This window comes from Anolis carolinensis, unplaced genomic scaffold (assembly GCF_035594765.1).
Source record: "Anolis carolinensis isolate JA03-04 unplaced genomic scaffold, rAnoCar3.1.pri scaffold_12, whole genome shotgun sequence".
Lineage (NCBI taxonomy): Eukaryota > Metazoa > Chordata > Lepidosauria > Squamata > Dactyloidae > Anolis > Anolis carolinensis.
Genome location: NW_026943823.1, coordinates 15,443,834 through 15,470,513, shown reverse-complemented (window position 1 = coordinate 15,470,513; position 26,680 = coordinate 15,443,834). Strand labels below are relative to the sequence as shown.

At 43.4% G+C, this 26,680-nt stretch overlaps 1 protein-coding gene across 2 annotated transcripts; it reads left to right on the top strand.

The window, feature by feature from the left end:
• Positions 1-187: 187 nt before the first annotated feature.
• ogt (O-linked N-acetylglucosamine (GlcNAc) transferase) lies at positions 188-26,547 on the top strand. 2 transcript variants are annotated; one of them, XM_003228188.4, is made up of 21 exons: positions 188-347; positions 10,190-10,340; positions 10,780-11,023; positions 12,043-12,111; positions 15,129-15,245; positions 15,632-15,711; positions 17,397-17,592; positions 17,780-17,920; positions 18,484-18,584; positions 18,765-18,918; positions 19,002-19,103; positions 19,660-19,998; positions 20,781-20,870; positions 21,294-21,419; positions 22,077-22,247; positions 22,342-22,458; positions 22,583-22,750; positions 23,363-23,515; positions 23,914-24,166; positions 24,596-24,719; positions 24,827-26,547. In XM_003228188.4, exons 1-21 carry the CDS (start codon positions 311-313, stop codon positions 25,002-25,004), a joined length of 3,111 nt encoding a protein of 1,036 aa, XP_003228236.1. In that variant the 5' UTR covers positions 188-310; the 3' UTR covers positions 25,005-26,547. The 2 variants fall into 2 exon arrangements, with proteins under 2 accessions (XP_003228236.1, XP_003228237.1); XM_003228189.4 differs by having other exon boundaries at positions 192-347; positions 10,160-10,340.
• Positions 26,548-26,680: the final 133 nt, after the last annotated feature.

The window sequence follows — 26,680 nt, the reverse complement described above, 5'->3', positions numbered from 1 at the left end:
AGGGATACTGTGAATCCGCGCAGTGATTTGTCGATCTTTTTTTCCCCCGCGCCTCGTTGAGTGAGACGTTGAGGCAAGGCGAAAGAGCGCAAAGAAGAAAGGATCAGAGTAACATCAGGAAGGGAAAGGAATTACTCTCACACACTCTCACTCACACCAGGCATAGGAACTACTTTTCCACTGAAGGAGATCCGTCCAGTCTTTGTATCCCTCCGCCCCTCGGCCGCCATTTTAGGAGACACCGCTTGACCAGGCGAGGTGCGGACTCAGTCAGTCAGTCTGTCTTTCGGCAGGAGAAGTAGCGGAAGCCATGGCGGCATCTGTGGGGAACGTGGCCGACAGCACAGGTACTTCTCGCCAAGGCCCGCCTGTTCCTTTCCTCCCGCCTGGGACGAGGCCTCCTCAGTCTCGGGCCTTTTATTCTACGCCATGCCGAGGCTTGGGCCTAGCGGGCGAAAAAGGTCTTGGGGGAGGGGAATTAGGCCTTACATTTCAGTCTGTTGTTTTATTAGGCGCTGGGGTTTCTCTCAGGAGGGACCTGCTGTTTTCAAAGGAGGCTGAGCACGTGCTTTCTGGCATCTGACTTTTGGAAGAAATCCTTTTAAAATCCTTAAAAAACCCGTATTATAATCTTGTGAAGGATACAAAGAACTGATTTAAGAGGATTTAAAATCGGGAGGTCCTTTAGGCTGCCCTCAGGCCCGTAGCCAGAAATATAATTCGGGAGGGGTTGAAACACCCCACCCCAGATGACTTTTCAGGCCTGTGTCGCCTGATCTTATTTATTTATTTGCACCATTTCTACCCCGCCTTTCTCACCAGAGGGGACTCAAGGCGGTTTACAAATCTGGCAAGATTCAGTGCAAATAACAACGGTACAATAAAATAAAACAAAACAAAACAGAGCATTTAAAACAGTTGGGCATTAAACAAAAAAACAACAACATGCAAAGTACTTAAATCCATTTGTCCAAAAGCCTTGCACATAATCCTTAGTCCAGACCGTGTCAAGCCGTAAATCCAAATATGGCTTTTGGAAATGCGAGAAGTTCTATTTATTCATCCGTAACTTGTAGTAATAATAATCAGAATAATATTTTATTTTTGTCTCTTTTTCAATCTTGCGAGAGACTGGAAGCAGTGATCAGAACATTGCTAAAAATTACCATTTACTATATAACTAAAACTATGAACATTAAATCCAAATTAAACCAAGCACTTTGCAAAAATAAATATTATGTACATGCATTAATACTTTGTCTTTCTCTCAAAGGAGACTTGAAGCGGCTAACATGGAAAATAATACAAATGTGTAAATAGTAACACTATGGAACACTGTTTTTGTCCCTGGGTTATAAATGTCATTTTGAATTTCAAAAACTTTGTTTCTGGAAGAGACATCCTGCAGCACATTTTGCTCTAGTTTTTCAATGAATATCTAATAGAGTCTCAACCAATTGCAACATAATTTGTGGCAGCCACAAAAACAAAAGTTTCTGGAGTAAAACTACTTTCAAAGTAAAACCTGCACAATTAAACATCAAATAGTACTGTTCAAACCATGAACAATTTTTTTCAAATTTTGTTACATAGTCACTTGCTGACTCTGGGCACAAAAAAACCTTTGTGTTCCCAGTCCAATTCTTGGCCTAACTCCACAATGGAGGGAGATGTCATGGGTTTTCTTCTTACAACTTTGCTAACTTGGCCTTGTTTTCGTCAACAGAGGTTGTTTTCACAGCTAAAAGGCAAGGATGTTTAGCACTGTTATCAGATCCAGCACTGATATTTCTCTGGAAGTTTGAAGCAGAGGCTAGATGGCCATCTGTTGAGAGGGCTTGGATGGTGACTTCTTGCACGGCAGAAGGGGATTGGGCTGGATGACCTTTGACGTGTCTTCCAACTTTAGGATCCAGTCGTTCTATTATTATTATTAGACTATGTAATGAAATTTGAAAAAAAAATCTGTACTGATTTGAAAATATTATTTCCTGTTTAATTGTACAGTACTTGCTTTGAAAGTAGTTATACTCCAGAAACTTTGTTTTTATGCCTGTTGAATTGGTTGAGACCCAGTGAGATTCATTGAAAAACTATACCAAAATGTGCTGCAAAAACATCCAGCAAAAACAAAATTTTTGCAATTTAATAAACCCTTTCCATGATTTTCTGATAGAACCAATTAGGAAATGACATTTATAACCTAGGAACAAAAATTGTGTTACATAGTGTTAAGCGAAGGCTGGATGGCCATCTATCAGGAGGGCTTAACTGGTGTCTTTCTGCCTGGTAGAAGAGGGTTGGACTGAATGGCCCTTGGGATATCTTTCAACTCTAGGATTCTGTGATTTAGAGAAAAAGGGCATCATGCAGCCAGGCAAAACCCTCTGAATCTTTATTCTGAAAGTCCTTTCTCAAGCACATTTCTAAGCCTCCAAACAGGGTTCTTTCCCTCATGTATTATGGATCTAGGACCAGTCCAGATATCAGGGGGTAGAGATAAGTGCAACTGGGCTCTAGATGGGTCAGTATGATTGGTCCCATTAATATTAGATTGTTGTATCTCTTCGGCATCCTACCTGGGGAATGTGTGTGTATGCCCCAACTTTTTTTTTGAAGCTATGTGAATAATGTTCACATTATTTTTGAATAATGTAGAGAATATTTATTTTTATAAATTCTTGGTTTAATTTGATTTTAGTGTTTCTAGTCTTTGGAAGTTAAATTGTATATGGTACAGCTTTTACCACTGTTCACTGCTTTGAGTCTCTGGCGAGAGAAAAAGAGGCATATAAATAAATCAAGATTATTATTATTGCTACAACAGGTTACAGATGAATAAGGAGAACTGCTTGCAGATGAATAAGTGGATCTTTCTGAATTTGGGGCACTGTCCTATAAATGGTCTCTGGGGACACCCAATACAACGACCTTTCTTATTTTATGTAACATCCTCTGGAATGGGAGCATACTCAGAGGGCATGAGAATGTATAGGAATCCCTGGGGGCAGTGTTTTTCCATTGATGGAAGCAGTTGACAGTCTTTCATTCTCAAGAGGTTGTAGTTAATTTGGAGCAGAAAAGACTGTACTCAGTGGAAAGATGTGCACCTTCTTTGCACACATTGTGTTCTTCTCTCAGAACAAAGTGAGTTAAATCCTGTTAAGGTTTTATAGCAGGAAGAACTCACACAGCCCCTACTTGCAAATAGTTATACAGGGAAGCAGCTGTTTGCTGAAGCTAGGAGTGGCATTTGCATTTGGCCTCCTGATAAGTTCAGGCTGTGTTCTGAGTCCATCTAAGTGCAGGATGTGGGTCATAGATTAGCTGAAAACACACTCGGGCAGACTGTGCATCTCATGATACCAGACCTGGGTCTTTTTTCTAAAGGGACCCATCTTAAATTTGGTGCTCTTTTCCTAACATGAATCTAATCTGAATGTATTGAATTTTCTGGGTGTTCTGAATCAGCAGAGTCTTTTTTTATCCTGACTTTCGCAGTTACTCTGGTTTTGTGCTCTGCGATGCAGGCGGTCCCTGAGTTACAGACAAGATAGGTTTGTAGATTTGTTCTTAAGTTGAATTTGAATGTTAGTCAGAACAGGTATGTTTTTAAATGTAACAGTTTTGGATAGCACAGGGAGGAGTTAACACCACTATTGTGTTTGTTTTGAGGTCTATGACCCTGTTCAGAAGATTTTGCCGTACTTTCTGCCCCTGTCTGTAACTTAGGGATTGCCTGTATACTTTTCATATATATTTATTATGTGTCCCAGGGGAGCCTGTGTCCCCAAAGTAATCTCAGAAAAAAATTGGGTAAACCTCAGTATACTTAGCTGTGGTTTTAAAACATTACAGTTAATAATAATAACAACACTATATTCCGCCCTTCTCCCTGAGGGGACTCAAAGTGGATTGCCAGCATATAAACAGACAGAGGCTAACATTCAGTCCCTTGTTACAATGAAATACAATGAGACACATACATAGACAAAGGCAAAGGCTTCTCCTTTCATTTCTGGCTCTGGAGGTGGTGCTCAACTCTTTGATATAGGTATTTCAAATCAGGGATGGGCAAGTGTTAATGCCCCCAATTGATGGTGGATGTTAGCTCACATCAGTCAGATGCAGCAAAGCCATGGATGGGAGATAATGGAAATTGAAGTTCAGCAGTGCATGCAGGGCACTGGTGGTACCTCGACTTCAAAGGAAACCAATGTGTAGCATCAAAAGTTGTCACCTGCTTTTTTGTTTTATAAAGGAAATGAAGTTTAGCGTACCTCTTTTCATGCTTCATTACAGAATATTGGCAACGTTTGCTCCCTGTTTCATTTTGCAAAACAAATCACAGTTGTTTTTCTGAGGATATTGTTTCACTTCTAGAAGTGATTTGTTCAATAAAATTACAATATATAAATAAACATTGTATGGAAACAGAGTAGCAGAGAGCCCATTTGTAAATTAGGGTTGGTGTATTAAAAAAAAATAACACTGCACAAATTTCAAACATGCTAAATCTGATCCCATTAACTGTGGACCGTTGGGACATTTTCTCAACCAAAAACTGAACTATGCAGTTGAAATGGGACTTTAAAAAAAAGCTCAGAAATTTCATGTGTTAACTTGATCCATGGGGCTTGTTTGGGAAACTTACAATACACCTCCAGCATGAAAGGAAAATTACAGAGAAGTAGGCAAGCATGGACAGTAGGGGCTAAGGACACAAGTTTCCGTTTAGAAATTTTCCTTTGGAATTCTGCTCCTAGCAGCATATTTGCTCCTGCTTCCTTGATTGTGGCTGTTTTGCCCTAACCTCTGTTATTATGAAGCTGAGCAACAGCAAGTTTCTTAACTCTGAGGAGTTGTCCAGAAATGGGTTGGATCATAGCCATCCAGTTTATGCCATTTTGTGAAAGAGAGGGCTCATAGCTTGTACTCACAAATACAAACATGTGAGTTGTGAAATTTAGGCAGCCTTCCTAATTTCCCATCATCTATATATATAAATGAGTGATGGCATCACGGCGACCCACAAAACAACAAAACTAAACACCCCACAACCTCGAAAATTGACAACACAACCCATCATTCACGCCTCTAGGTTGATACAACAAAAAGAAAAGAAAAATAAAGTCCTAATTAGAGGGAGAGGAATAATTGTTTTTATCCAATTGCTGCCAGTTAGAAGGCTAAACTCCTCCAACTTGGTCTCCTAGCAACCCAATAAAAATAATTAAAAAACACTAAAAAATGAATACAATAAAATACTATAACAGAAAATAGCTAAAAATAATACAAGAAAATAATAAAATATAATAAATAAAAAGATAACTTACAGTAAAATTACAGTAGAGTCTCACTCATCCAAGCCTCGCTTATCCAAGCTTCTGGATTATCCAAGCCATTTTTGTAGTCAATGTTTTCAATATATCATGATATTTTGGTGCTAAATTAGTAAATACAGTAATTACAACATAGTATTACCATGTATTGAACTACTTTTTCTGTCGAATTTGTTGTATAACATGATGTTTTGGTGCTTAATTTGTAAAATCATAACCTAATTTGATGTTTAATAGGCTTTTCCTTAATCCCTCCTTATTATCCAAGATATTCGCTTATCCAAGCTTCTGCCGGCCCGTTTAGCTTGGATAAGTGAGACTCTACTGTAATTAAAAAAATGCAAATAACGTCAAATAAAAATTACACAACAATTTTTAACCAATACCACCACCACTTTGCCACAGCAACGCGTGGCTGGGCACTGCTAGTTGTTTATAATCTGATACATTTAAAAGATGAGGCTTTTTCTCCAAGATAGCCTCCCATCACTGCTTTTTAAGGCTTGGGATAAAAGTAGTTCGAATCCAAAATGTTTGGAGGACAATCAACTGTGAGGGAGATTAGGCTGAGAGATGCTTAATTGGCCCAAGATCATTCATTGAGTTTCATGGCTGAGTAGACATTTCAACCATAATGTCCCGGTTTTTACTATTATGTTCGTAACCCTTAGAACAGTCTGACTTCGCTGCCTCTTGTCTGCACCTAACCTCTCGATTGTTTCTGTTCTTAAGAGTAACACTGCTTTTTCTCCAGCTTTGGGTCTCTGCTCTTCTCCTTGCTCTGCAAGCAAGGTGTCGCCTTTTCTGTCTCTGTGTGTTGGCTCTCACCTGCTGCTTCTGTTACTTCACCTTTCTTTGAGGTTCATCCATCATGGTGTTATGGGTAGGCAGCAGGCATGGACTATGGGCTATGAGTGATTGATGAAAGGCCTTGGCAATGAGTAGGGATGATGTGTTGTCGAAGGCTTTCATGGCCAGAATCACAGGGTTGTTGTATGTCTTTCGGGCTGTGTGGCCATGTTCCAGAAGCATTCTCTCCTGACGTTTCGCCCACATCTATGGCAGGCATCCTCAGAGGTTGTGAGGTATGGATAAACTAAGTCAGGAAAGGAAAGAATATATATCTGTGTAGAGTCCAAGGTGTGGCAAGAGTTCTTTGTCACTGGGAGCCAGCATTAATGTTTCAGTTAATCACCCTAATTGGCACTGGAAATGTTTTGTCCCTTGCCTGGGGGCATCCTTTGTTCAGTCAAGTCCTCATTGTGTTGGTTCCCATCTACTGTTTTGATTTTGGAGTTTTGTAATACTGGTAGCCAGATTTTGTTCATTTTCATGGTTTCTTCCTTTCTGTTGAAGTTGTCCACATGCTTGTGGATTTCAATGGCTTCTCTGTGTAGTCTGACATGATAGTTGTTAGAATGGTCCAGCATTTTTGTGTTCTCAAATAGTATTCTGTGTCCAGGCTGGTTCATCAAATGCTCTGCTATGGCTGATTTCTCTGGTTGAATTAGTCTGCAGTGCCTTTCATGTTCTTTGACTCTTGTTTGGGCGCTGCGTTTGGTGGTCCCTATGTAGACTTGTCCACAGCTGCATGGTATCCGGTAGACTCCTGCAGAAGAGAGAGGATCCCTCTTGTCCTTCGCTGACCGTAGCATTTGTTGGATTTTCTTCGTGGGTCTGTAGATAGTTTGTAGGTTGTGCTTCTTCATCAGCTTCCCTATGCGGTCAGTAGTTCCCTTGATGTATGGTAAGAACACCTTTCCTCTGGGTGGATCTTTGTCTTGACTCTCATGGCTTGTTCTTGGCCTTGCAGCTCTTCTGATGTCTGTGGTGGAGTCTCCATTGGCATGTAGAGCCCAGTTTAGGTGGTTGAGTTCACCTTGGAGGAGGTGAGGTTCGCAGATTCTTTGTGCACGGTCTGTCAGGGCTTTGATTGTGCTCCTTTTTTGACTTGGGTGATGGTTGGAGTTTTTATGAAGGTATCTATCTGTATGTGTAGGTTTTCTGTAAACTGTGTGGCCCAATTGTTGATTGGGTTTGCGGATGACCAGAACATCTAGAAATGGCAGTTTTCCTTCCTTTTCTTTTTCCATGGTGAATTGGATGTTTGGGTGGATGCTGTTAAGATGGTCCAGGAACTTGCTGAGTTCTTCCTCTCCATGGCTCCAAATTGTGAAGGTGTCATCTACGTATCTGAACCAAACAGTTGGCTTTTTTGGTGCTGTTTCTAGGGCCTGTTTTTCAAAGTATTCCATATAGAAATTTGCTACTACTGGGCTGAGAGGGCTCCCCATGGCCACTCCATCCTTCTGTTCATAGAATCCAGTGTCCCACTGAAAGTAGCTAGTGGTGAGGCAATGGTGAAACAGGGCTGTGATGTCTTCTGGGAAGTTTTGTTTGATTAGTGTGAGGGTGTCAGCTACTGGGACTTTGGTAAAAAGGGACACCACATCAAAGCTGATCAGGATGTCCTTGGTGCTTAGGTTGAGGTTGCTGATCTTTTCTATAAAGTGTGTAGAGTCCTTGATATAATGTGCAGTGAGCCCAATGTGGGTTTGTAGCTGTGTAGCCAGAAATTTTGCCAGGTTGTAAGTCGGCGATCCAATGGCACTTACAATGGGTCTGAGTGGGATGGAGTCCTTGTGGATTTTGGGGAGTCCGTAAAGCCTTTGATGTGGTGTCCCTTTTTACCAAAGTCCCAGTAGCTGACACCCTCACACTAATCAAACAAAACTTCCCAGAAGACATCACAGCCCTGTTTCACCATTGCCTCACCACTAGCTACTTTCAGTGGGACACTGGATTCTATGAACAGAAGGATGGAGTGGCCATGGGGAGCCCTCTCAGCCCAGTAGTAGCAAATTTCTATATGGAATACTTTGAAAAACAGGCCCTAGAAACAGCACCAAAAAAGCCAACTGTTTGGTTCAGATACGTAGATGACACCTTCACAATTTGGAGCCATGGAGAGGAAGAACTCAGCAAGTTCCTGGACCATCTTAACAGCATCCACCCAAACATCCAATTCACCATGGAAAAAGAAAAGGAAGGAAAACTGCCATTTCTAGATGTTCTGGTCATCCGCAAACCCAATCAACAATTGGGCCACACAGTTTACAGAAAACCTACACATACAGATAGATACCTTCATAAAAACTCCAACCATCACCCAAGTCAAAAAAGGAGCACAATCAAAGCCCTGACAGACCGTGCACAAAGAATCTGCGAACCTCACCTCCTCCAAGGTGAACTCAACCACCTAAACTGGGCTCTACAGGCCAATGGAGACTCCACCACAGACATCAGAAGAGCTGCAAGGCCAAGAACAAGCCATGAGAGTCAAGACAAAGATCCACCCAGAGGAAAGGTGTTCTTACCATACATCAAGGGAACTACTGACCGCATAGGGAAGCTGATGAAGAAGCACAACCTACAAACTATCTACAGACCCACGAAGAAAATCCAACAAATGCTACGGTCAGCGAAGGACAAGAGGGATCCTCTCTCTTCTGCAGGAGTCTACCGGATACCATGCAGCTGTGGACAAGTCTACATAGGGACCACCAAACGCAGCGCCCAAACAAGAGTCAAAGAACATGAAAGGCACTGCAGACTAATTCAACCAGAGAAATCAGCCATAGCAGAGCATTTGATGAACCAGCCTGGACACAGAATACTATTTGAGAACACAAAAATGCTGGACCATTCTAACAACTATCATGTCAGACTACACAGAGAAGCCATTGAAATCCACAAGCATGTGGACAACTTCAACAGAAAGGAAGAAACCATGAAAATGAACAAAATCTGGCTACCAGTATTACAAAACTCCAAAATCAAAACAGTAGATGGGAACCAACACAATGAGGACTTGACTGAACAAAGGATGCCCCCAGGCAAGGGACAAAACATTTCCAGTGCCAATTAGGGTGATTAACTGAAACATTAATGCTGGCTCCCAGTGACAAAGAACTCTTGCCACACCTTGGACTCTACACAGATATATATTCTTTCCTTTCCTGACTTAGTTTATCCATACCTCACAACCTCTGAGGATGCCTGCCATAGATGTGGGCGAAACGTCAGGAGAGAATGCTTCTGGAACATGGCCACACAGCCCGAAAGACATACAACAACCCTGAGTAGGGATGAGTTTGATCAGTCAGTGAAGCTTTGATCATGTTTTGTGAGAGGGAGCCTTGATTCATTTTTACAAGAAGGCTTTACTGGAGGCAGAAGCTGCATGACTTGAGCTGCCCTTCTACTAAAAAGACGCATGAAAAGATCTAGAAGATAATGGGTTCATTTGATAGGTAACTTTTATGTGGTGTCTTTCATTGCATGAAACAATTTTAAATTTTGCATTGTTTTAACTAATTTGAGAAAAACAAAATTGTTGCACAGTGAAGTTTTAACTATCTTCAGAGAAAAGTTGTGAAATAGGCCAAGCCTCATATTATGTTACATTCTTTGTGAAATACATTAAAGAGGGGATGGCTATGGAAATTTCCAAGAGAGATGTGCAGGTGTTATTTTGCAAGTGTTTTGTGGCATAGGAAAAATTGAGTTGGTTGTGAAAAAGAAGACTGGGGGCAGGGAGCAGCTCAAGGCCTTTGAAGGCTAGTTCATCATTAAGCCAGCAAACCTATTATTTTCATGGAGACAGTCTCTGTTTCTGTTTAAGCACGTGGTATCCCTGGGTTTTTACATTATATCAAGCACTTCACCTTTTAATTTGTGCACCATAGTTTGCCGGTTTTTGTTCCCATTTTCTAATTTTTTGTTTCTCCTCCCCGAATGTTTTGGTGACTCTTCAGAACCAACGAAACGTATGCTTTCCTTCCAAGGGCTAGCGGAGTTGGCTCACCGGGAGTATCAAGCAGGAGACTTTGAAGCTGCAGAAAGGCACTGCATGCAGCTGTGGCGACAAGAGCCCGACAACACCGGCGTGCTCTTGTTGCTCTCGTCCATCCACTTCCAGTGTCGCAGACTGGATAGGTAGGCTGGGGAATGCTGCGTCTGTATGCAGATATCATGATATAATTTTAATAGTTGTCTGTTTCTGTGAGGGTCCATGTGTTGTTTGCATTTGATTTAATTATCCAAAAAGATTGATAATCCTTTCTTTTATTTATCTTGGGTCAATTCAAGAATAATTGTCTGTGTTTGAGAAGTGTTATGTTTACTCATTCCTTTGACAAATGAGCAACATGGTCTAATGACTGAGAATGCAAAATTGTCGACAATATAATCTCTGAATACTGGTTTTCAAAAGTTAGTGCCTTAAAGACAAACTGAGAGGAAAAAGTTTATTTGAAACTTTTCCATTGCCCTGAATTTTGCTTTTGGGGATTCTGTCAGATAGGATGCTGCTGTTCAGTAGTATTTTGCAAGAGACTCTTCAAAGGATCCTCCCTCTCTGTCCTTTGCTTCCAAGGTCTGCTCACTTCAGCACTTTGGCAATCAAGCAGAATCCCTTGCTGGCAGAAGCCTACTCCAACCTGGGGAACGTATACAAGGAACGCGGGCAACTGCAGGAAGCCATTGAACACTATCGGCATGCCCTGCGCCTCAAGCCGGACTTCATTGATGGATACATCAACCTTGCTGCTGCTTTGGTAGCTGCAGGTGATATGGAAGGAGCAGTGCAGGCATATGTTTCCGCCCTGCAGTACAACCCTGTAAGTTGAATTATGCCTGAAAGATGGCACATTTCTTTGAGAAGCATGAGTAAAAGAGTGTTTGACTTTCCAAACTGTTGACATGATGTTTCAATATCTTTATCATCAATTTTCACTGTGAAGCTGTAGTTTTTCTGCAGTTAAGATAATCTTATTCCCACCATTCTATCCTATTATTTAGTTGGATTTGATTATGTACATGCATCCTGGTAGTTTGTGAGGCTATTTTAAAATTGTGCACTGATAGGTGACCCCAGTCTTAACTCTGTCCAAGTCAAGACAGATTCAATGAGGTGCCTCATTGAATTTCCTGGAGCCTAACTTGAGGTCAGACTGCCAGTGGATGTTCCACCAAAAGCAAAATTATGCAACCATTGCCAAGTGCATAAGTCTGGTTTCCATGTGATTCATTTGGTGCCTTAGAGCCCTGTAAGGAAGGCAGGGGGTTTATCATAATTTCAGAGTTGTATATGGAGGCAGCGGCTTGTAGGCCCTGATTGTGTGGCTGAAAAGGCTTCTGCAGACGATGAATAAACGTGTTGGCAATGCTACTCACACCTGCTCTTTCTTTTCTATTCCAATTATACTGACATTATTTGTGTTTACATCTTTTCTGCTTTCATTCATGGAAAGTTGTTCTGAATGGTAGTTTTGAGCAATATCTAACAAAGAGCTATGTATCGTATACAGGAGAAGGCTGTATGAGGAGCTGGGTCAAACTTATGGCCATTCAGATGCTTTGGATTCCAGCTCCCAGAAGCTTCAGCTAGCTTGTCCAATGACCAGGAATTCTGGGAGATGAAGTCCAAAACTCATGAGAACCACAAGTTTGACAAGACTGCTTTAGAAGTTCATGTATTAAATTTACAAGGGGGCGCTGTTTTGCTAATTAATTGTCATTAGAAATTATTAAAATTGCCGAAAGAATACTAGAATTTTTTTTGATGGTAAAATGTCTCCTGTGTGAGCCTACCTTTTGAAACCAGTGCTGGGGCTGACACTATCCCTTTGCTTTCCAGGACTTGTACTGTGTGCGTAGTGACCTGGGGAATCTGCTCAAAGCCCTGGGTCGCTTGGAAGAAGCCAAGGTAGGTGTTCTGTAGAATGAGTTTTAAACCTCAATCTTTTGAAAAGTGTGAACGCTTGCACCACGTCTCCAGTGCTCCTTTTGACCTGCAAGAGTCCCAAGAAATGGCTGGAAGCCGAAGGCCCTGCGTTGCCCCAGGGTAGTTGCAGGGCACGATACATGGCTTGCCCGTGTTAACGCTTGGCCTCAGACAAGAAATTGAACGTTGAGCCTTGCTGCAGGACTTAGACTTTCCCGTTCTGTGACGTGACTGGCAGGGGCACCACCATTCTCTGATCTGGAAATAAGCATTGCTTTCAAACTGCCTGCTGCTGATGCCAGGCCCGTGACTTAGTCCGTGACTCCTGTGCGAAGCAGGTGCTCTTCTAAAGTCCTTTGTGGCTTGTAAGTGGAGAAGAACCTTATCGAATGTTACGCTGTAAATATGGCATTTGAAGAAAGGGAAAAAAATCTTATTATTCTTTAACCTTTCCCCCCTATCTTTATAGTGGAAGAAAGGCTAGCAAACAGTCATAGTTTCAGTTTGGTTCCTTAAAAACAATCTTTAATACCCAAATAACACACGGCTGGTTTGTTTGGAAAATGAACTGATCAAAGAAAAACTTGCTGTAACAGTAAGTGGAAAGGTGGCTTCTAGCAGTCTGGTTTCCAGCCAAGAATTTGAACACCGTGAGGGGTTGTAAAACTCTTGGCGTTCACAAAACGTGGGGTTGCCAAACAAACGATCCCTGAAATGGTCTTGTTACAAGCCACCTTACGCATCCGCGCAGCCGGGGTGAGGAGTGTGGAGGAGCCAGAAGGGCCTCCGATGCCTTCGCTTCAAGCCCCACGCGCACGCTACCAAGTGGAGTGTGTCTGGAGTGTAGCTGTCTGGCTGGCTGCTCTGCTGTGATTGGGGGAGGAAGAAGGTGGCCGAATTCGTTACGGTGCAAATGGGGACCAGCCTTCGAAATGCAAATTGGGCACATAGCTTGATTCCTTGATCTGAAATTGTACCTTGGGGTGCTGAAATGTCTTTTTGAAAAGACAAATGTGATGCTCAGCTTGTCAGCTGGACAACTAACACAGATTGCACTCTACTGCCGCTTTTAGTGTGACTGGTGTATAGGCCAAGACACTGCGCCTGCCTTAGAGGTTGCTGACTTCTTTATTTCAGAGCTCTGGAGACACCTAGCTTGACAGTGTTACTCTGGTTTTTGTGAGAGGAACTCCACTAAACAAGAGGAAAAGAAAGAACTATATATTACATTGCAATGTATTTCTTTGGCTATTAGTGCATTTGTAAGATCAAACCAGCTATGATTTGCTATTTGAAATGAAATTTAAATTTCTGTGTAAGTTCCAGAGCCTTTCTTCCAACACGCCCTGCTGTTTGCAGTAGCCCTGATTAACCCTGTCCCTTCTGCATGTCTCCCATGTTACAGACACACTGCCCTCCACCCCATGTGTTAGACATGTCCAGAGATTTTCAATTGCTTTGTTGGAACTTTTTACTAATGATCTTGTTTTATTTTCTCTCTTGTTTTTGGTTTTTCACCATTGATATTGTATTTAGAAGGTTTCAGGTGGGTGAAACCTCCTTTTCCATGCGTAAGGTGCCTCGCTGAAGGGAGCTCGAGGCCTGGATCTAGGGCAGACACACTCCTCCTCCTCCTCTTCCAGCAAGGAACGCACCGAAAACTCTCATGAGAAATATGGTAACGGGTTTGTAACTGCCACAGCAAAACCATTTGCCTCCATGCCTGAATCTTCTGTCTTGTGGCTTCAGAAACAGCTTAAGTATTTAATGTACAAGCAAGTAATGTTAGAGAAACTATTAATTTTTTTAATAATCCTAGCCACAATTCTTTCAAAGAAATAAAAGTAAAAGTAAATTATATAAAAGCTGTAAAAGAAATAATTGGAAATACTTTGTAGTTTAAAAGCTTCTAACTCTTCCTGGTTGTTCATTTTTTTCCTTTTTTCTTCTTTGTTTGGATTGCAGCGTTCTGCTCTTCTGATGATGCGCTGTGATCCTGCAGTAGCGCAAAGGCTGCGCGGCGGAAATGCGCATTGCGTGCGAATGAGCCCTAGTGAATGGTGGGCGGGATGGGTTCTCTAACGGGCAGGCCCCTCCCCTCCAAAAAAATCCCTGTGCAGTTAGATTCGTGCTGATAAGCATTGGCTTCTGTTGTACTCCGATTCCATACCCAAATTGTTCTTCCCCCTGGGGCCTGCCTGGTAGATCAGTCCATTCGGCCGGCCCTTCACAGCCTCCCGGGGCATCCAGCAAAGCGCAGCAGTTGGCAGCGATGGCGCAGCGGCGTGGGCGTGCTGTTAGGGTGCGCTGGCGACTTCTTGCGCTCGCATTACAGGGACCTGAACCTTCGTGCAAACCTGTCATTGGAGGTTTCAGGGGCTGGAGGAGTGTCAGGATGTGGGTCTTGAAATGGGATTGTTAAAATATCAGAATTTGAAATCAGTATAAATTGTGTTTGGCCGGGGATTTTGGGTTTCCAAAGAACCCCTTATGCTCAAGGACACCGGAATGAGAAATCCACAGAAACCATGCCTGATCTGGCATCCTGTTTTTTGAGAGCAGCCTATACATACAGCATACATAGTACGTGCAGTATGTTGCATACGTGAGTCATGGACCATCTTCACAGCTGCTAGGCTTGAGCCAGGTTGCTACTCAAACCATGGCAAAAGGTGAAGTATCACATAGATTGAAGAGGAAAACAGTTTCTCTTGGGCTTCTGATGGGGAGAAGGAGGATATGAAGAAATGCTAAGAGACTGGTCAGTGAATGGGTCGATGTAACTGACAATGGTGGATTTGCACCTGGGTTTTGGTTTGCGCCGGCGCAGGATCAAGCAGCTGTTTACAGCATATTAGTTTTGGCGCAAGCAAGCCTATACTGCAGGATCACTTTTGACCGGTTGGAGAAGGCATGCTAACACCTTTTTTTTTCTCACTTCTCTTTTGTGCAAATACTCCCTCCCCCTCTGTATCTACCTTATCTGTGACCCTTCCAAGGCCTGTTATTTGAAGGCAATTGAGACTCAGCCCAATTTTGCAGTAGCCTGGAGTAACCTTGGCTGCGTGTTCAATGCGCAAGGAGAAATCTGGCTTGCCATCCATCACTTTGAAAAGGTAAGTGCTTCTCCTGTGTGCTGAAAATAAACATGTTACAGTAATGCTGTATCTGCATATCTGCATAGGACATTAATTTTGAGGGCATGGATTTGTAATGAAATCAGAGTGAAAAGAGAGTGCTTAAAATTTGTCAACTGAGAATTGAGAGGAAGAAAAAGGTGCATTTTTGAAAATTGAAGTGTGTGTTACATTTGATGCTGCACTAGATTTGAATAAATACAGTATCTTAGCCTTTATTCGGTGTACTTTTTGTTACTCTTATTGTTTCCTCATATGGTTGGTATTCCTTATGCAAGAGGCTGTTGTGCATATTATGGCAGTTAATATGAGGCACCTAATAAAATATACAATAGCAATGAAATTTTTGTCTTTGATATTTCCAGGCAGTGACCCTTGACCCAAATTTCCTGGATGCTTATATTAATTTGGGAAATGTCTTGAAGGAAGCACGTATATTTGACAGGTAAGTGAATAAAATTATCTTCCTTGTATTGTCTGAAATTATACGGGTCTCCCTTTGCACTTGTGTAATGCAGTTCGGAACCTTCTAGACCCTTTTATTGAAACACTAGCTATGCCCGGCCACGCGATGCTGTGGCAAATTGTGGACCTCTGTGTTGTGTGGAGACCTGGGATTCAGGTCTAGCGATGAGTTGAGGAGGACTCCCAGAGTGTCATGGACCTGCGCCTTCAGGGGGAGGGGGACCTCGTGAAGTATAGGTCGTGAGCGTATTAATTATTGTATTACAGTAGAGTCTCACTTATGCAACATTTGCTTATCCAACATTCTGGGTTATCCAACACATTTTTGTAGTCAATGTTTTCAATACATCGTGATATTTTGGTGCTAAATTCGTAAATACAGTAATTACTACTTAGCATTACTTCATATTGAAGTACTTTTTCTGTCAAATTTGTTGTATAACACAATGTTTTGGTGCGTAATTTGTAAAATTATAACCTAATGTGATGTTTCATAGGCTTTTCCTTAATCCCTCCTTATTATCCAACATATTCGCTTATCCAACATTCTGTTGGCCCGTTTATGTTGGATAAGTGAGACTCTACTGTTACATTTTATATATATTATGTATTTACAATAAACAAATAATATTAAATATAATAATATTAGTATTAATAGATAATATTAAATATAAGAAATACATTATTATATATTATAGCAAATATAAGAAATATATAATATTAAAAATAATATGAAATATTACATTTAACGGAATGGTGTTGTAGCTCCAAAGACTGGCTGTTTCCTGAGGCGGGGGAGAAAAAGTGTTGAGGGGAATGGGAAATGGCAGTGAGTGAGGCGCCTGTGTAGAAAGAACAGTGAGATGAGAAAGCAAGGGAGGAGGGGGTGCGTATGTGTGAAAAAAAGAAAAGGTGTGAGCAAAGGGAATGGGTGGAGAAGAGTCCTGAGTGATGAGTTTGTGGAGAATGGAGAGGGCTGTGTTGAGCATGGGGAAATGGGAGTGAGCGGGGAAAGAGTGTGTGTGTGTGAGGGGGGAAGAAGAAGCGATGAATGGTGAGGCGATAGTGAGGATATGGGAAATGGGGTGAAGGGGGGGAGTGAGTGACGGACATGGGAACATGGGAAGGAATAGCGAGTGGTGAGGAGAATAAGGAATGAGTGAGAGGGAAGAGGCGTATGGGTATGAAGGAGAGAAAGTGTGGTGAGCATGGGTAGAAGGGGTGGGCCTGTCCCCAAGGAACAGTGGCTCCTGTTTCATGCGCGGGGTGCATGGGAGGCGGAGGGTTAAAAGGGGCCGAGTGGGCGGGAGTGCGCCTTTTTTCCTGACTTCCCGTTGTTTTGGTGGATGGTGGATCCTGAGAAGAAGGTCTCGAGGAGTGGAGTGGGGCGGAAGCACTCGAGGGCAGGTCTCGGAGGACTCCTAGGCCGCGGTAGTGGACCCTGTAGGGCGAGGCCTGGGACCATAGAGTGAGGGAGGAAGGGAGGGATGGAAGGCGGCAAGGGGGACATGAGGTTCCCCCAGTGTTACTGCAAGGTACTCAGGGTGTATTATACCTCCTTCTGTTCAAATGTTATCATTGTCTCAGATGTCTATTAAATGCAGCTGTGTTTCCTGTTGCTCTGCATCTAAGAGCAAACTTGACCAGTGGGGTGTCTCCTTTCAGGGCGGTTGCGGCCTACCTGCGGGCCCTGAGCCTGAGCCCAAACCACGCCGTAGTGCACGGCAACTTGGCCTGTGTGTACTATGAGCAGGGGCTGATTGACTTGGCTATCGACACCTACAAGCGAGCCATTGAGCTGCAGCCGCACTTTCCTGATGCCTACTGCAACCTGGCCAATGCTCTCAAGGAGAAAGGCAGCGTAAGGAACTACTTCTGTGTCTATACCTTGGTTTCGATTTTTCTGAATCCATTGATGCAAGGGGTTGTGAGCCAGGAATTAGCTCTCTGTATCAGACACTGGCACCCAGAATATGTGCCATTACAGGGCGGGCTTTTGCTTTGGGTGGTATTTCTTACTCATATTAAACTGCTCTTTGTGTCAAAAGGTGGCTGAGGCAGAGGAGTGTTACAACACAGCGCTCCGCCTTTGTCCTACTCATGCGGATTCCCTCAACAATCTTGCTAACATCAAGCGGGAACAAGGCAACATTGAGGAGGCTGTCAGACTCTATCGCAAAGCTCTGGAGGTAGGCTTCTGAGTGATTGGATATGCACACTCTTGGATTAGAAGGGCTGAGATTGTTTTTTTTTTAAAAAAAAATGACATTATAGACTAAAATATTAAACTAGCTTAGGTACCTGGCAAGGCTTGGGATAGATAATTCGTAATGCTATCGACTCCCGTTATCCCAGGTCATGTTGATCTGTATGCAAAGTGTGGTTGAGATCCATTGTTGGCTGGGTACACAATGCTCTCTGGATGTGGGTGAACTACAACTCACATTACTCAGTGTCAATTCCCCCCAAACCCTTCCAGTATTTTAAGTTGGTCATGGTGGGTCTGTGTGCCAAGTTTAGTCCAGATCTATTCTCTGTGGGAGTCAGTGTTTTCTGGATGTGGGAACCATCTTGGAAAATACTTACAAATGATAGATTGATAGAAACATGTTTTCACTTATTATAGATCTAAATATAGATAAAGTTATGAATTCCTGATTTAAAAATCAGATGCACCTTTGATGCTTTGCTGTATGACAGAGTCTCTTTGAAATGAAGTGTCCCTGAAGTAAGCATGGCTTGTTTCTTGTAGGTTTTCCCAGAGTTTGCAGCTGCCCATTCCAACTTGGCCAGTGTTCTGCAGCAGCAAGGGAAGCTGCAGGAGGCCCTCATGCATTACAAGGAGGCAATCAGGTAAGGTTTTAACCAATTTAACTAAAAAAACTGCTGCGGGTTAAACAGTTCTGAAGATGGAACGACAGATGGTGGGTTTCCATGCTTATTTGGTGTGTTGATTTGCTTGGCCTTCGAGAATGGCATTGAGTTGAGGATAATGTAGCATCTTGGTGTCCTTCTCGTATCCCTTCCATCCAGAATCAGCCCCACGTTTGCCGATGCCTACTCCAACATGGGGAACACCTTGAAGGAGATGCAGGATGTTCAGGGAGCTTTGCAGTGTTACACCCGGGCCATCCAGATCAATCCTGCCTTTGCTGATGCTCACAGCAATCTTGCCTCCATCCATAAGGTAATGCTTGTGTCTGGGACTTGTTGCATGACAGGAGAAGAGGCAGGTCGCTTGTCTTTGTTTAATAATTCCTCTTTTTCCAGGATTCGGGGAACATCCCGGAAGCCATTGCGTCCTATCGCACTGCTCTGAAGCTCAAGCCAGATTTCCCTGATGCCTACTGCAACTTGGCCCACTGCTTGCAGGTGAGGTGGGCACTGGCCTGTTTGGAAACTGACCGTTGTGCAGATTTATCGGCATCCTTCTCCTGCACAGTTGCTGGAATCGCAAAATAGGACCTTCTCAGTGGCAACTCCGGACTGTGGGCCTCCTTCTTGCTGTTTAGAAAGTTTTTAAAATGACACTGTTGTTCCTTTTCGAATATTTCTGATTACTTCTAAGATTTTAAGTTATTTATTGTGATTTGTTCCCTTTTGCAGCTCACTTCCTGTGTGTTTTTAGTTGCATCCTGGTTGTAAATAGAAATCTGCCTTGAGTCTCACGTTTATAATAATAATAATAATAATAATAATAATAATAATAATAATAATAATAATAATACTTTTGTGGGGAAAGTATGATAAAAATAACAGGGAGCCTGAGCAATCCCTTCTCTGGGAGGATATATGGTCCTAAAAATCTCCATATCCTGACCCTATTTGCTCCTAGAAGCCTCGATATCCTGCTCATTTATCTCCTAGAAGCTTCCATCCATATCCTGCCCAGCTTCAAGGATTGCTCTGGCATTTCCCCCTTTTTCAGATCGTTTGCGATTGGACCGATTATGACGAAAGGATGAAGAAACTGGTCAGCATTGTGGCTGACCAGCTGGAGAAGAACCGGCTACCCTCAGTCCATCCCCATCATAGCATGTTGTACCCCTTGTCCCATGGCTTCCGCAAGGCCATTGCCGAGAGGCATGGCAACCTCTGCTTGGACAAGATTAATGTGCTGCACAAGCCTCCTTATGAACACCCCAAAGATCTGAAGGCCAGCGAAGGGCGGCTCCGCGTGGGATATGTCAGCTCCGACTTCGGGAACCATCCCACCTCCCATCTGATGCAGTCAATTCCCGGCATGCACAACCCGGACAAGTTTGAGGTGAGGGACATATGACAAGCAGGATATACAGATCCATACGTCATAAAATGCAAAGTGAATATTCTGCCTAAAACAATTACAGATTGTAATCCGTATGGTTATGGCTTATTTTTATGCGTAAGGCTGCAGAGGAGGCAGAGCCAAAAGATGGCAAAAAGTCAGTAGCCTTCGTTTGCTGTTTGGGAAGCTACAGCTTTTTTTCTGCCCTCTTCTTTGGGGTCAAAGCCAAATTATCGTAGAAATTTCTCAATCTGTAGATGAAATCTATACTTAACCCTGCCTTAGCAATTTTTTAAATCTTGCTTTTCATTTTAAAACTTTGCTTAAAATGTGCACTGCTGTTTGAACTCCTCCTTTGCAGTAAACGAGGTGCATTTACACTGGAATTAATGCAGATTTGACATGACTTGAACTGTCATGGTTCAATGCAATGGGACACTGGGATTTGTAGCTTTGCAAGGTCTTTAGCCTTCTCTGCCAAAGAGTGCTGGGGCCTCACCAGACTGCAGCACCCCTTATCCAGAATCGACACTCCTTGGCTAAAGACCTTGCAAAACTACAAATTCCAGGGTCCAATCACATTAAACCATGGCACTTCAAGTGGTCCCAAACGGCATTAATTATACAGTGTGGATGCTCTTCAAGAAGTGTAGCACTTGGACTCCTCTATTGCAATAAGCAAGGAGATCACATGATCCTTGCTTAATCTTCCTGAAAACATTCTCTCGAGGGGAGGAAACCTTGCTTTTCTGAGGGTCACTGTTTCTGTGTGGCTTTTTTAGGTGTTCTGCTATGCCCTTAGCCCCGATGATGGCACCAACTTCCGGGTGAAAGTGATGGCAGAAGCAAAACATTTTGTTGATTTATCTCAGGTAAGAAGTGTTCCTTTCCCTAAAAACCCTCTGTCTTTTCTGGGAGAAGAGAGAACTAAACCATATGTTTGAATATAGCATGTTGATTAGGAAACAGGGAAAACCTGCCGATAGGTTCACAGCCCTGCAAAAGGAAGGGTCATAAAATGCTTTAAAATGTGCATTGTTTTTATAGGTATGATGTGCCTAAATTTAAAAAAATGAGCTCAGATTTGCTCCATCGCATCCATTTTGCCCACAATGTCCTTTGATGTATTCCAAACATCCATGGAGTCAGTATTGAGATTCGAGAAAGGCCTGCATGTGGTAGAAATGCAGCTCTGGTGTCTAAGATGAGAGAGATGCCAGGGTTTGGGCTGGAGCTGCTTCCTATTCGGCAGTTGAAAAGTTTATCATCAGTGCCTCCCGCTTCCTGTGCTGTAGGTCCCATGTAACGGAAAGGCCGCCGACCGCATCCATCAGGACGGCATCCACATCCTCGTCAACATGAATGGCTACACCAAAGGGGCCCGGAATGAGCTCTTTGCCCTCAGGCCTGCCCCAATCCAGGTAAAGGCAGCCACTCTCTGGGAACATACAGTTAGAGGATGAACCTTGTAACACCAAGCTGAAGCAAAAGTCCCATCTCTATCCTGAATGCGAGCATTACTGTTCAGTTCTCCATTGAGACAAACATAAGGAAATACCCATATCATTATAAGTACTGCTACTAAGCTCTCTTTGGAATAGTAAAAACCCTGTGAAGAAAACTTCCTGGTCTCTTATCCTCTTGGCTTGAATCCATTCTTTTTATTCAGAAATATGGAAAGATAAAACTGGGGAAAACAATACCAGGAAAACAGTTTTTCATAATATGTAAAACTAAATCTTACCGACCAATACAACTATATCTGGGACAATCATCCTAACATAAATATGCATATTCTTAAACATAGCTAATCTTCTCTTGGCTTGAATCCTGTTGCTAGTCCTCACTGGATCTAGCCTCTGAATCAGCCAGATTTATCTCTGTGTTGATTCATTATTGAGCAGTTGTCCATTGGATCTCCAGTTTTGACCACCGTGTTGACCTGTTGTTATTTCATTATCCGTCTCTCATCATAGGACCCAAAGAGCCTTACAGTGTCCTGTTTATAAAGCTGTGGTTGGATTTAGCTGTCACTCTTTTAAGATGGTGTCTTTGCCTGTTCCTTTACCTGCTTTCAGGCGATGTGGCTGGGCTACCCAGGGACCAGCGGGGCCTTATTCATGGACTATATCATCACAGACAAAGAAACCTCCCCATTTGAAGTGGCTGAGCAGTACTCTGAAAAGCTCGCTTACATGCCGAATACGTTCTTCATTGGAGATCATGCCAACATGTTCCCACACCTGAAGGTATTTATTTGGTGGGCTACAGGAATTGCCTGTTTTCCGTCTCCTCCCTTTATTTCTTTTGTTCGTGTTTCCAAAACATTTTTCTTCCTTTCAGAAAAAAGCTGTGATTGACTTCAAATCCAATGGGCATATTTATGACAACAGAATTGTTTTAAACGGCATTGACCTGAAGGCATTCCTTGACAGCCTACCTGATGTGAAAATCGTAAAGGTGAGGCAGTTTCAAGTCAACTGATTTCATTTTCTGGTGAGACGTTTTAGGGCCAACTTCAGCAGGAGAAAGGGGCAGGGATGCATCTGGTGTGAATTTGGAAACACTTTTTCCCTTCCTGCAGATGAAGTGTCCTGACGGAGGAGATAATGCAGACAGCAATGCCGGCCTGAGCATGCCTGTCATTCCCATGAACACCATCGCGGAGGCTGTGATCGATATGATAAACCGTGGGCAGATCCAGATCACCATCAACGGGTTCAATATCAGCAATGGGCTGGCCACCACTCAGGTGAGGGCCATGGAGACCGAGGGAGGGAGGAGCTTCGGAAGAGGCAGTGGGGCTGAACTTGCCTCCGGTGGCGCTCATGTTTAATAATGTTTTAATCTTGGTATATTTTTAGGTTTTAGTTGTATTGATTTTATTGTGAGCCATTTTGAGGTTTTTTTTTAAAAGAAAAAGTGGGTTAATAATACTATGTAACAAAATTTGAAAAGTTTTCTGTTCCTGGCTTGGAAGTTATTTTTTTTGTTTAATTGTCCAGTAGTTACTTTGTTTTACCCAGGAAACATTGTTTTTGTGGCTGCAACAAACTAGTTGGAATAGGTTGAGACTATTCAGTGACAAACTATGGCAAAATGTGCTGCAGGATCTCCTTCCCGCAAAGTTTCAGCAGTTTAAACCGTTCTGAGTCCCCTCGGGGAGATAGGGAGAGATAAAAATAAAATTATTTTAATACTCCTTTTCCATGTTTTTATGATAGAACCAATTAGGAAAAAAAAACGTAACTCAGGAACAAAAATCATGTTACATAGTGTAATGGGAACAAAAAATATAATAATTGGGATCATCATTATGTTGCTTGTAGTCAGCCTGAACCTTTTAGTCTCCCGTTTTCCTTAGATTAACAACAAGGCTGCCACCGGGGAGGAGGTTCCCCGCACCATCATCGTCACCACCCGCTCCCAGTACGGCCTGCCAGAGGACGCAGTCGTCTATTGCAATTTCAACCAGCTTTATAAGATCGACCCAGCCACTCTGCAGATGTGGGCTAATGTGAGTAACCCTGCCTTTTATTATTATTATTATTTATTCATTGCTATCCCACTTTTCTCCCGTGGGTGGGATTCAAAGCGGCGTACAGCATATTAAATTCATACAAATACACTGAACAGCAATACATAATCAATTAAAACATCCTATCCCGATTAAAGCCCAATTAAGATATCAAATAAAACAATTTTTAAAAACTTACAACAAGCGCCATATTAAAGATATCCATAACCTCAGGACACTGAAGTTATTTGTCAATTATTATAAAAAAATATTTTTTTTAAAAAAAAGGCTTCCAAGGCTTCTGTCCTTAAAGCTAATGGAGGAAGATGCTGGGACAGACATACATGCCAGTTTCTGGGGCTCCTGGGAGCTCATCCCGCTGCTTGGTTCATTTGCAGATCTTGAAGCGTGTCCCCAACAGCGTCCTGTGGCTCCTGCGCTTCCCGGCCGTGGGGGAGCCCAACATCCAGCAGTACGCCCAGAACATGGGTCTGCCCCAGAGCCGCATCATCTTCTCCCCGGTGGCCCCCAAAGAGGAGCATGTGAGGAGGGGCCAGCTGGCTGACGTGTGCCTGGACACCCCGCTGTGCAATGGCCACACCACCGGCATGGATGTCCTCTGGGCTGGCACCCCCATGGTCACAATGCCAGGTGAGGTGGCAGGGCTTTGAGGGGCAGTGTTTGTGCCAAGGGCAGTGGGGTGCGCAAGGAGAGGCGGGAAGAAATATATCCTTATTATGATTCTTATTTTCACAAGAGTGGGAAAGGCACTTTTAGGTAAACTGCCCATTGGATGCATTCAGTTTAAGAGACATTTTCTGGGTAAATATGAAGCAAACATTTCCAAATATGCATTAGCTTTATAGTTCTTGCCATTAACTGAATGGTCACTCCCATTTTTTTTAAGAAGTTGAGGGTGGCTCACACCAAAGCTGTGATAGTAAAATGGGCTCCCCATGTCTTTTGTATGGCTTAGTGAGCTGGCTCTGCCAGTTCATTCCTTGGCTCATCCCACCAAGCAAAGAAAGAACGTGTCTGCTTGAGATCTGTTTGCTAATGACCCTTTTCTCCCGCTCCCAGGAGAGACGCTTGCATCGCGTGTTGCTGCCTCCCAGCTGACTTGCCTCGGCTGCCTTGAGCTTATTGCCAAAAGCCGGCAAGAATATGAAGACATTGCCGTCAAGCTGGGAACCGATCTGGAATAGTAAGTGAAAGGTGTCTCCAGATGTTGTGGCAGACCAAGAGAAATTTTAAATAGCCCCTCTCAGGAGTTTTGGGGGGTCTAATGGGATGTCGCTGTGTTTCTTGCAGCCTGAAGAAAATCCGCGGCAAGGTCTGGAAGCAGAGGATATCCAGCCCACTCTTCAACACCAAGCAGTACACAATGGAGCTGGAGCGGCTTTACCTGCAGATGTGGGAGCGCTTCTCGGGCGGCAACAAACCTGACCACATCATTAAGGCCATAGAGAGCAGCGTCGAGTCGGCTTAAGAAGCGGGAGTAGCGCGAGGGTCCTTTTGGGAGGCCTTCCCTGACTCCTGGACCAAGGCCAGCGGAAGCTGCGGACTCCATCTCTGCCTGGTCCTTTGTCGCAGGTGCACGGCCCTTTTGCAGTCGGCCGAGAGCACCGCCGGACCTCTCCTTCCCCTCCTGCATGTCGGAGGGACGAGGGGAAGGAAAAGGGGGAATCTTGGCCAGGCAATTGTGCTTTCAAGGATTGATGATTCAGTTTTCCTGTGAGTTAGGTTTCCCTCTTTCTTTGTGGATCTGGAATCGGAGCTTTTCAAAAAGGATCCTTGGTTTCAGGTTGTACCTATGGGGATCTTCCTGCGGCGCGCATTGCCCCTCCCCAAGTGGAAAGGCCTTTCTGCTGGGAGGAAAGCTTCTCTTATGGGTTTTATAAACCGACATCAGCTCCATTCATGTTCGACTCCCTTTTTGGGGGACATTTCTGTGCTGTGTTGGTTTAGGTGAAGATTTCTTTTTAAAACAAAGCCTTCCTCCTTCAGTACACTTCATGTTGGCACATCTTCTCTGTAGAAAAAAAGGCAATTCAGTTTCGAAAGTGCAAAGCCTCCCTCTCCCTGAAATGCTTGGAGAGAACACAACCCAGTGCCAAACGCGTATCCTTCAGGAACGATGGTGTCAATTATGTATGGATACGCTGGCTGAGCTAAAGTGGCAAAGGCTTTAGCAATGAGAATAATTAATAATAATAAAGCATTGGTTTGCTCAGGTTGGCCCCTTGGACCTGTCTCACCGCCCCTCCTTTCCAAGGCCATTATGAGCTGGGCTGCTGGCCTCTTCCTGGGCCCTTTTAGGCTCTCTTTAAAACAGCTCTTCTGTTTGCTTCAATAAAATTCCCAGGTAAGTATGGATTTTCTTTTCAGCAGCTGCCAAGAGTTTCAAACCAACCTTGTATGAATATTATTTTGGGGATACAGCCTCTGGAGGTTCTGTTTGTGCAGAAGGCTTGGCACCCAGTTTGAATCACCTTACCACACTTTTAACCAAGGGGTGAAGAGGAGATTTATATATCCAATGAGGAAGGCATTGCTTTCCGGATCTTGTCTGCAGATTGAAAGCAAAGGGGATCATTGCATTTGCTGCACAGGCTTGGTAGGCAATCCTCGAAAATGCATTTCCTACTCCAGGTAGTGGGTGTCAAACTCTTGAATAGTCTCTGGGTTCCTTACGCCAAGGTCTGCCAGAGTTTTAAAATGATCTTGGCCTCATTTTTGGCAGTGGCCAGATTGAGTGCAAACCCTTACTCCGCTTCAGCCCATGTGCAGCAACAAGAATCTTGAGACCTCTGAAGCTCACCTTTATTTTGATTATTATACAGGCAGAGGGATACACAGACACTTGGGGTCTTTTGAGTTTTTCCCCAGTTAGGAGCGGTGTATATCCTTGTCAGTGTGCTTTGAAAAGTGAGAGGGGACTCCTTTCCTGTTGAGTGTTTTCCTTCTGCTTGCTCACTGTAACAGCTTTGGTCCCCAGATAAAAGTGTCTGACAAATACAGATGAAAATCACTCCTGCTGTGTCCTGGCTTTCTTTGTTCCCTCAGGTCCTGCCAGTTTCCATTGGTTGTGGGTGCTCATGGGCCCTGCCTTGCTGGAGAGGGGAGGGATGCTGGAATGGGAAAGCACCAGGTGGCTGTTCATGG

What these genes read in the sequence shown, in the direction of transcription:
- ogt (XM_003228189.4), top strand. Translation starts at nt 311, where the DNA reads ATGGCGGCATCTGTGGGGAACGTGGCCGACAGCACAG. An exon ending in TCTATCGCAAAGCTCTGGAG is followed by an intron (nt 17,921 to 18,483) that starts GTAGGCTTCTGA and finishes TGTTTCTTGTAG; the next exon opens with GTTTTCCCAGAGTTTGCAGC. An exon ending in CTGATGTGAAAATCGTAAAG is followed by an intron (nt 22,459 to 22,582) that starts GTGAGGCAGTTT and finishes CCCTTCCTGCAG; the next exon opens with ATGAAGTGTCCTGACGGAGG.